The 9467-nt window shown below is 67.1% G+C and overlaps 1 protein-coding gene across 1 annotated transcript in view; it reads left to right on the plus strand.

Annotated features, from left to right (window-relative positions):
- Nucleotides 1-9054, plus strand: part of SKI (SKI proto-oncogene) — a 57143-nt gene extending 48089 nt beyond the window's left edge. The window contains exons 2-7 of the mRNA XM_065892410.1: nucleotides 6074-6193; nucleotides 6275-6390; nucleotides 6875-7137; nucleotides 7238-7539; nucleotides 8117-8347; nucleotides 8866-9054. Coding sequence (XP_065748482.1) covers nucleotides 6074-6193; nucleotides 6275-6390; nucleotides 6875-7137; nucleotides 7238-7539; nucleotides 8117-8347; nucleotides 8866-9054 — 1221 coding nt within the window. The remainder of the gene's footprint in view (nucleotides 1-6073; nucleotides 6194-6274; nucleotides 6391-6874; nucleotides 7138-7237; nucleotides 7540-8116; nucleotides 8348-8865) is intronic.
- The last annotated feature ends 413 nt before the right edge of the window (nucleotides 9055-9467 follow it).

The following is a 9467-nucleotide window of genomic DNA, read 5'->3' on the forward strand; positions in this document are numbered from 1 at the left end:
GTGTGGATGGACGGGACCACGTTTTGTTTTTTCATTCACCCACTGACGGACATTTGGGATGTTTCCGCTCTTTGGCTATTACGAATAATGCTGCTGTGAATACTCGTGTCTGATGTTTTTGCGGGTGTGTTTTCAGTAATCTTGAGTACAGGCCCAGGAGTGGAGTTGCTGGACTGTACGGCAGTTCTGTAGACTGTTCCATGGCGACGGTAGCTCTGTTCCTCCACCAGCAGCGCACAGTGTTCTGGTTTCTCCACATCCTCACCGCCGCTTTGTTTTTTTTTTCTTTTTTTTTTTTTTTGCGGTACGCGGGCCTCTCACTGTTGTGGCCTCTCCCGCTGCGGAGCACAGGCTCCGGACGCGCAGGCTCAGCGGCCACGGCTCACGGGCCCAGCCGCCCTGCGGCATGTGGGTTCTTCCCGGACAGGGGCACGAACCCGTGTCCCCTGCATCGGCAGGCGGACTCCCGACCACTGCGCCACCAGGGAAGCCCCCTCTCACCGACGCTTTGTAGCGTCCATCCTTTCAACAATTACAGCCGTCCTAGTGAGTGTGAAGGGGCACCTCATGGTGTTTTTTTTAATTCTACTCTTTTTTTGAGATGGTTGTAGGTTCACCTGCAGGCGTACGAGGTGACAGATATTCCCGTGCACTTGGTCTAGATTCTGGTACCAGGTGTGAGTCCCTCTTTCTAGTCCTCTCGGGTATTGACTGGGGGTCACGGGGTGGTTCTACACCAGCTTTCCTGGCAGCTGCCCCGGGTCACATCCCTGCCAGCGGCGCGCAGGCTCCCGATTTCCCTGAATCCTTACCGACACTTGCTTTCTGGTTGTGATCGTAGCCGTCCTGATGGGTGTGAGGTGCGTTTCCCTGATGGTCAGTGACACTGAGCATGTCTTCACGTGCTTGCGCTTGCTGGCTGTGTGTGTGCCACCTTTGGAGCAATGCCTGTCCAAGGCCTTCGCCCTTGAGATGGTTGTTTTTGTCTCGAGTTTCCGTTCTCATGTGTTCTGGATCCAGGTCCCTCATCAGGTGATTGCAGAGGTTTTTTCCGCCGTGTGTGCTGTCTTCTCGCCCTCTCGATGGCGTCCTTTGAAGCACAGATGTTCTGATGCTGCTCAGTTCCCCCTCTGCTATTTCATCTTTGGTTCCTTGTGCTTTGGTATCATCTAAGCCGCTCACTGGGGGTGGGGCTCACACCGTTGGAGCCCTCATGGTTCCTCCAGACGCTTCACCTTCAGGTTTTCTCTGAGATGGTTTGAGGAAGCAGTTTATCGTAGGGGAGCTGCACAGAAACACTCGGCCCTAGGGAGCCGGGAGGGCCCTCCCCTGGCCGCCCTCACCCCGAGAGCCCGGTGAGGACGTGAGGAGCAGGGGGGAGGTTTGGCTTGTGTCCTTTCAAGGACCCCCTTTCCAGCCGTGTGGAAAATGAGCTCATAACGGTGGCAGCGCAGGTCCAGCAGCCCCTGACGCCGAGGCCGGGCTGCGCTCGGCCGCCTTCGTCCTGACCGGTGGCCCGTGGGCGGGGCCTCGCCGCGGCGGCTCTCTCCCATCTCGGTTGATCTCGGTCTCCTGGGCGTTCGGGTGATCCTGCCCACCCCCCCCCCACCCCCGCACCCCCCCCCCCCCCGCACTGGCCTGGGGGGAGGTGCCGCGGGCTGTGGACCATCGTCACAGCTTCCTGGAGCAGTTGGTGTTGCAGGTCGGTGGCCAGTGGTCTCGCCCCTCCGCCTCTGCCTTCTGCACGGGACCCAGCAGCAGTCACTCTCCCCACGCCCACCCGGTCCTCCCGGCGCTTCCCAAAGCCCTTCCCTGAAGTGAGAGCCGCCTTGGACGGTGGGTGAGGCGCTCTCGTGGCCCCTAGCACAGCCTGCCCGGGCCTTTGGTGCAGAATCTGTCGGACTGTGAGCTGGCAAAGGGGAGCCGCTGCCTGCAGGCCGGCTCTGAGGCTGGCTGCTCTCCCAGCACACTCGCCGCCGCCTGGTGAAGAGGTGGAGGGGGGGGTGGGTGGGGAGGGGATGATATAGGGGGTGCAGGCAGATGTGTTGCACAGCAGGGCACGTGCCTCTGGAGGACACCCCCAGCTCTGTGCGAGCTTCCCGTGGGGCTTTCCGCTCACCTGGAAGGTGTGCGCTCACAGCCGAGAGGTGGGGACGTGGCCCCTCGTGTTGATCTGTGGAGGCTGCTCGCTGCCTCCGGGGAGAGGCTGGCGCTCTTCCTGTATCTGCTGGCTGGGCTGGGTCAACCCGGGCTCCGGGGGGCAGGGGGTGACACCGAGGCTGATGTCCTTCTAACAAGTTGACGACCAGGGTCTGGCGGCTGGACAGTGCGTGTCGCCTCCTGGCCGAGCACAGTGCCTGGCCGGACCCTCATCTGGGCCTGGTCCCCGAGGTGGCAGAACTCCTGCCCCCAGCAAAGAGTTGGGGGAGCCAAGTGTCGTTTCCTCCGTGGGGCAGGTCTTCCGTCCAGGCCGTGCTCCTTGCCAGCGGCGCAGGTCTCACTGGGTGGACGCGCCCACCTGGCCCCGCAGCCACATTGTCTAGTGCTGTTGGACCAGAGGGCGTGTGGGGACCAGCCGCCCTCAGCCCTGCAGAGCGCCCAGGGCAGCGGGCATCCTGGCCTTAGGCCCGAGGCCAGAGGGGACGCCTCTGTGCTGCGAGAAAGCAGACCGATCCAGCCCGGGGAGGGGGGTGGTTACCGCTCTCCTCTGGCTGCCAGTGCGCGGCCTGCACAGCTGAGCTTCGCATGTGCACGGCCCTGAGCAGGTGCGTGTGCCCCTGGGGGTGCAGGGGGGCCCCTCATCCTGACGACCCGGGGCGCCCCGGACATACGCCTGCCTCCATGCAGGTGGCGGATCTCAGGGCAGCGCGGCGCCCGTCTGGGCGGGTGGAGCCCTGTCACCTGCACATCCCACAGGGGCTCACGGATGCGGTCGTGGGCCTGAGCAGGGAGGTGACTGAGTGGCCGCTTGCCCCAGCCGGGCAGCCGCCTGGGGGGCACGCACCCCCACGTGCTCCGTGCTGGGCCCAGCCCAGGCAGCCCCGCTGCGCCGTGTTCAAGCGGCATCTCCCTCAGCCCTGCCTGCGTGTCTGTGTTCGAGGCCTGAGTCTGAGCCTTCCTGTCTGAGCCCCGGGCCCTTTGGGGCTGGTCCCGCCCTTGCCGCTGGGCTTCTCTTGCTGTGTTCCGTGCAGGTTAGCGCTGGGCGGCTCTGTGCCCTGCTGGCCCCCGGCTCTGCATTGCGGTTAGTGGGATCCGCCCTTCTGTACTGCTAGGGTCGCCCCAGAGCTGGGAACGTGGAGGGTGGTATGCCCCAGCGCTCTGTGTGTGCGGACGTCACGCCGTGCGCTCAGGCCTCAGCCCGGTGCCACGAGCTGCATCTGGAACGTTCTTTCTCCTTTCTTTCCTCCCGCACGTACGTTGTCGCTTTCTGTTTTAAGATGTCCAAGGTGTAGGGCATAAGAAACAGAGCGCGGCGCGGCAGGGCAGGCCCATGGGGTGGGGACTGCCAGCATCCGGGGGCTCCTGAGGTCCCCAGATGTGCAGGCCAGGGCCCAGCGTCCAGGCCCTCGTGCTGCCAGACCCTGGGGCTCTCAGTGCAGCACTGGGGGTGGGGACTCAGAAACCCAGGGTGAGCTTCGTCTTCGATGGCCCAAAGCCCTCCTTCCGCCCCTTCCCCACCTCTGGGCCTTAGCACAGGGTGTAGGCTGCTCCTCAGTGGGTCCAGGGCCTGCTGCCTGCAGGGAGGAGCCCCCCAGGTTTGACTGCTGGGCTGGCCTGCAGGGCCTTTGGGGCTCAGGCACTAAGTATGGCCCTTGGGAGCACGAGGTGGGGGACGCTGGAAGCCCCCCCGGCCCGGTCTGCCTGCTGCTGTTGCACTGGTCTTTGGCGGTGGCCGCAGTCCCCGCAGCCGTCCAGACTCCACTCCACCCATATCCAGCGGGCCCCGCGGTTTGGTGCCTCTGACTTGGCTGACACTCCTGGCCTGGCCGGACATGAAAGTCACAGGAGTGGCAGCACTCCCAAATTGTACCCCCAAATCCTTGCAGACGTACACAGGTCCCTGGGTGACACACAGACCCCACAGTAGGGAGCGCCCTACGGGCAGATGCGTGTCCTGTCCTCCTTGGTGACGGACACGCATGGCCGCTGAGCAGTCCTGGGTGGCGACACCCTGTGGTGGTGGGGTGTCTCCTGGGACCCGCGTCTTGGCGCTGTCCCTACAGCCTTCTCCGTCAGGCAGCACCCCCACCTCCCGCACTGGGGCATGCGCACGGGGCACGTGCTCCCACCCGGGCCCTTGCGTGTGGGGAAGTGGCCATGGGCTCCCAGCCCCGCTGCCGGGGAGCGTCCTGGGCTTCGAGGCGCCCAGCGGGGTCAGGAGCCGGAGGCCACAGGCTCACCTCCTCGCACCGGGGGACATGCGGCCATGGCCACGCACAGCTCTGCCCCCGACTGCCTGCTGTCGCCGGCCCGTCCTTCCCAGGGCTTTGAGGAGGCCACACTCCCTCGGGGCCCTGGCAGCCCCGCGCCCGCCCAGCCTCGGTCCACAAGCCCCTCTTCCGCTGCTTCCTCGTTTTCGTAACCGGTCGGCTGCGCTTCATGGAAGGCGCACCAGGGTCCGGAGTCTCAGGGGCTGCTCGGCTTCCCGAGTTGCCTCCCTGCGTCCCGGGTGGACCAGGGCTCGGGGTGAGGCGGGGGCAGGAGGCTCCGGCCCTTCTCCCAAGTGGGAAGCCGCCCCTGCCGCGCGGCTCATCTGACACCCGCCACGAGGCTCCCTGAGGTTTCTCGGAATCGGAGGAGCCGGCGGGGCCGCTGTGGCTTCTCTCCCTTGAGAACTGGGCTCAGACAGGAAACTCCACCCTTGTGGGTGTCGCCCGGTCTAGGCATCACCACGACTCCTTTCCCCTGAAAAGCAGCACCAAGTGGGTCTCTCTTTCCTGAGTGTTTTCAGGTCTGAGCAGACGGTCCCCGCTGTCTGTGGGACCCCCGAACTGTCTCCTGGGGCTGGGTGGGCAGGCTGTTGGTTGGGACAGCTGCCCTGTGCGGGGACCGACCCACAGGTCTGGGGCCCGAGGGCTACACGTTGCTTGGAGCAGAGTTAGGGAGCCTGGCTCCCTGGCTGCGGGGTCGGGGGCGGCCCCCTGCGCACACACCCACGCGTGCTGGCTCCTTCACCCTGGGGGGCCTGGCCCAGCCTGGCCCCCTGTCTCTTGAGTTCTGTGGTGATGGCTCTGCTGACCCTCGGGTCAGTTCTGGGGTTCAGTATTTTCTCCAAGTGCCCCCTGGGGCAGAAGGAGCCCCTCCCCCCCATCCACCCCACCTCTCTTGAGGTCAGGCCTGGGGGTGATGGGCACTGTCCCCCAGCCCCTCGCCCTCAGTGGCCTCCCGGATACGCCCAGGCTCCGGCCGGGGCGGGGTGGGGGAGGAGGCACAGTCCGTCCTCCCAAAGACTGTTCTGTTTTCTTGCGGAGGGACCCTGTGTCCTCAGGACTCTGGTGCCAGCAGACTGGGGGGAAGTTTGACACCAGCCCAGGAGGCCACTTGGGCCACAGCGTCCAGCAGACACAACGCTCGGCTGCTGGGCCCGGGGTCGCTGTCCCAAGCTTCCTTCCCTGACAGCAAGACTTGGGAAAGTCGAGGGGGCTTCCTTGCCAAGCTGAGCACAGTTCATTTTGGGGATGTTCCTTCAGGCGGTGGGGGGGGGGGCACGGCCCAGGGCTGCCCTGCCAGCCTAGCGTGCAGCTGCCCCAGGCCCCATGTGGCGAAGTCCAGAACTCTGGGGGCGCTGCGTGGCGCCCCTGGAAAGCTCTGCGTGGCGCCGACAGGGCCCTATACTCGGCCAGCGAGCCTGCCTGCCGGGCCGCCTCTTCCAGACCGGCGGTGGCCTGAGGGTAGGGGCAGGGGTCCCTCCTGCTGTCTTGCACCAGTGCCCGGTGGGCGTGTGTGCAGCACTGCTGATGAGTCGGGCAGGGTGTACGCGTCCCTGGACACGCCTCGTGCTCAGCTACGTCTGAGGCTGGGCCCTGGGGGACCCCTCGCAACCTGCCAACGGGAACTTCTGTGTTGCTCACAGGTCTCCGAGCCCCCGGCCTCCGTAAGAAAAGCAGACGATGCCCCCTCCCAGCACCCCACACCCTCCGAGAAGGACAAGCAGTCTGGCTGGCTGCGGACTCTGGCCGGCTCCTCCAGCAAGGTGCCGTGTGGCCCGGGCGTGCGGGGCGGGCGCGCGGGGCGGCCTGGGGCCCAGCCTCTGACGGCGCCTCTCTCCCGACAGAGCCTGGGCTGCATCCACCCTCGCCAGCGCCTCTCTGCCTTCCGACCCTGGTCCCCTGCGGTTTCTGCGAGTGACAAAGAGCTCTCCCCACACCTCCCAGCCCTGATTCGAGACAGGTGAGTACCCGCCAGCTCTGATGGGCATGTCTGCGTCCCAGCTCAGCCTGACCCTGCTGTGAGGCCCCGAGCCAGTCGGGGAAGCAGGTTCCCGCTTTAATCGCCACTGAGCTCGACGGGCACATGGTCTGGAGGCTGTGTGTCAGATCCCCAGCCCCCCGGTCGAGGCAGCTGCAGAAGTGCTGGTTCTTTGATGGCATGGGGGAGGGTGGGGCGGACACTAGGATTTTCCGTGGCGTCTGGAGTTGGCCGCGCCCTCTGCGTTGGGTGTGGCCTGTCCCACGTATGGTGGCTGGTCGCCGTGCTGCAGCTCCCCCGGGGCCCCGGGCTGTAGCGTCCGCTCCCTCGCACGGTCCATGGGAGCCGGGGCCGCGATGGGGGGTGGTGTGCAGCGGGGGTGCGGAGACGTGCAGGGGCACAGGGGCGGGGTGAGGGGCCGCAGGGGGCAGATGCCGAGGCCCCGATGCCCGCCACACCCCTGCAGCTTTTACTCCTACAAGAGTTTTGAGACGGGCGTGGCCCCCAACGTGGCCCTAGCACCGCCAGCCCAGCACAAGGTGGCGAGCAGCCCGCCCTGCGCCACGGTCGTCTCCCGGGCCCCCGAGCCCGTCACCAGCTGCGTCCAGCCTCGGAAGCGGAAGCTGACAGTGGACACCCCTGGAGCCCCGGAGACGCCGGCACCCGGGCCTGCCCCCGAGGAGGAGAAGGACTCGGAGGCCGAGGTGGAGGTGGAGGGAAGAGAGGAGTGTGAGTGCGGCCGCAAACCTGCCCCGGGGCGGCGGGGGCGCCCGCCCGTTCTTCCGGGAGCGGCCCCCGCTGACCCGCGCCCCCGCCGCCTGCCTTGCAGTCACCTCCTCGCTGTCCTCGCTGTCCTCCCCGTCCTTTACCTCATCCGGCTCCGCCAAGGACCTGAGCTCCCCGGGCCTGCTCGCCCTGCCTGCGGCGCCCGGCGCCCCCGATGCCGCGGCCCCCGCCGACGCCCTGAGCAGCGGGCTGGAGGCCGAGCTGGAGCATCTGCGGCAGGCCCTGGAGGGCGGCCTGGACACCAAGGAAGCCAAAGAGAAGTTCCTGCACGAGGTGGTGAAGATGCGCGTGAAGCAGGAGGAGAAGCTGAGCGCCGCGCTGCAGGCCAAGCGCAGCCTCCACCAGGTGGGGCGGGCGGGGGCCGCGGGGGCACGAGTGTGCGGGGAAGGAGCGGGCGCTGCCCCGCCGGCCCCTTGCGCGCCGGTTCCGGGCCGCTCCACCCGGGACTGCTTCCTTTCCCGGCGGGGGCTGGAGGCCCTGCGGTTGTGCCGTCGGCCCCCTGGTCGCCTTGTGCGCCACCTTGTGGGGGGCGGGGCTGTCACCCCAGGGCTCAGCTGCATTCACACCTCAGCCGGCGTCTGACACGTGGCCCCAGCACAGCACAGCCCTGCCAGCCCCGAGAGCCCCATTTCCACCACTCTCTCAGAAACCCGCAGCAGTTCCCTGGTTCTGGTTGGAGGTGTGGCTCCCCACATGCATCTTCATGAGCGTGTTGGGGGCCGGGGCTGAGACCCCGGAAAGGGCCGCCGCCTCTCCTTCTGGCTGCGTAGGGTCCCCGGGGCCCCCAGATGGCACTGTGCCCGGGTGAGCCCCCTCCCCCGGCCGCAGGGACTCCCCCCGGGCTGTGCACGGTGGGCACAGGAGGGCTGGGGCCGGAGAAGCCTGGCGTGAGGGCGCCCCTGAGCCGGCGCCCTCGCCCCAGGAGCTGGAGTTCCTGCGCGTGGCCAAGAAGGAGAAGCTGCGGGAGGCCACGGAGGCCAAGCGCAGCCTTCGGAAGGAGATCGAGCGGCTCCGGGCTGAGAATGAGAAGAAGATGAAGGAGGCCAACGAGGCGCGGCTCCGCCTGAAGCGGGAGCTGGAGCAGGCGCGGCAGGCGCGCGTGTGCGACAAGGGCTGTGAGGCCGGCCGCCTGCGGGCCAAGTACTCGGCCCAGGTACGTGGGCTGTCCGGGCGGGGAGGGCGTGTGCGCCGTCCGTCGGCATCTCAGGGTCCCTCCCCTCCTCGCGGGGCCGCCCCGGGCGTGGGGAGCCTGCAGGCCGACCTGGCCCTGCTGGGCTTTGGGGTCCTCCTTCCACGGGGGTGTCCTGGCCCCAGGCTCTCCTCACCTCCTGTCCTGGGGGGAGGGCCGCACCCATACCCGCACCCTCACCCTCATGCACCGTTAAAAGTCTCAGCCTGTCCCCGTTGGCCACCCTGCCTGGCCTGGGGTCGGGAGACAGGGTCCCGTCTCACGGCCATCTCCGGGGCCCGGGCCGGGGCCCAGGAGGCTGAGAGGTGCCCCGAGGCCTCCGCGCTCGGGGCTCGGGTAGTTCGCCAACTCAGGGTCTCCGCGGGCACGGTTGGTGCCGCCCGGGAAGCTCCCCCAGGCCCTGCCAGCCTCACCAGCCCGGGTCCAGTGGGCGGCGGCCAGGTGGGGAGCGGGCCCGGCTCACGCGGGGCGTCCCCTTCCAGATCGAGGACCTGCAGGTGAAGCTGCGGCACGCGGAGGCCGACCGCGAGCAGCTGCGGGCTGACCTCCTGCGGGAGCGGGAGGCCCGGGAGCACCTGGAGAAGGTGGTGAAGGGGCTGCAGGAGCAGCTGTGGCCACGGCCCCGCTCTGAGCCCACGGGCGGCGAGAGCACGGCCGAGCTGGAGCCCTAGCCGGACCCACTGTCTGCTGCGCGGGGCGGACGCCGCAGGGCGGACGGGCGGGCGGCGGGGCTGGGGGCTCCGTGCTGGCGGGGCCGCTCCCCACCCCCCCGGCCCCCCAGCCCCGGTCCATATAGCACCACGTCTTACTGTGCCTAGAACCAAGCAAGTGTTTGGAACCACATATTTTGGAATCCACTGCAAAATTTTCTACTGGCCAAGGTCAAGCGAGCAAGCCGGTCCCCAACCGCAGCCGGAGTCGAGGCCAGCTCGGTAGCTGCAGCTGGCCCTCCGCTTGCCGGATCGTTTAACATTTACACTTTTGTGATAAGCTATTTAAAACCCATAAGGAGACTTGATATTCAAAGAAATCGACACGTTTTTTAATGACTAACTTTTAAAAGCCCCACCCACACGCGACGCCA

The sequence above is a fragment of the Phocoena phocoena genome, chromosome 1 (genome assembly GCF_963924675.1).
Source record: "Phocoena phocoena chromosome 1, mPhoPho1.1, whole genome shotgun sequence".
Lineage (NCBI taxonomy): Eukaryota > Metazoa > Chordata > Mammalia > Artiodactyla > Phocoenidae > Phocoena > Phocoena phocoena.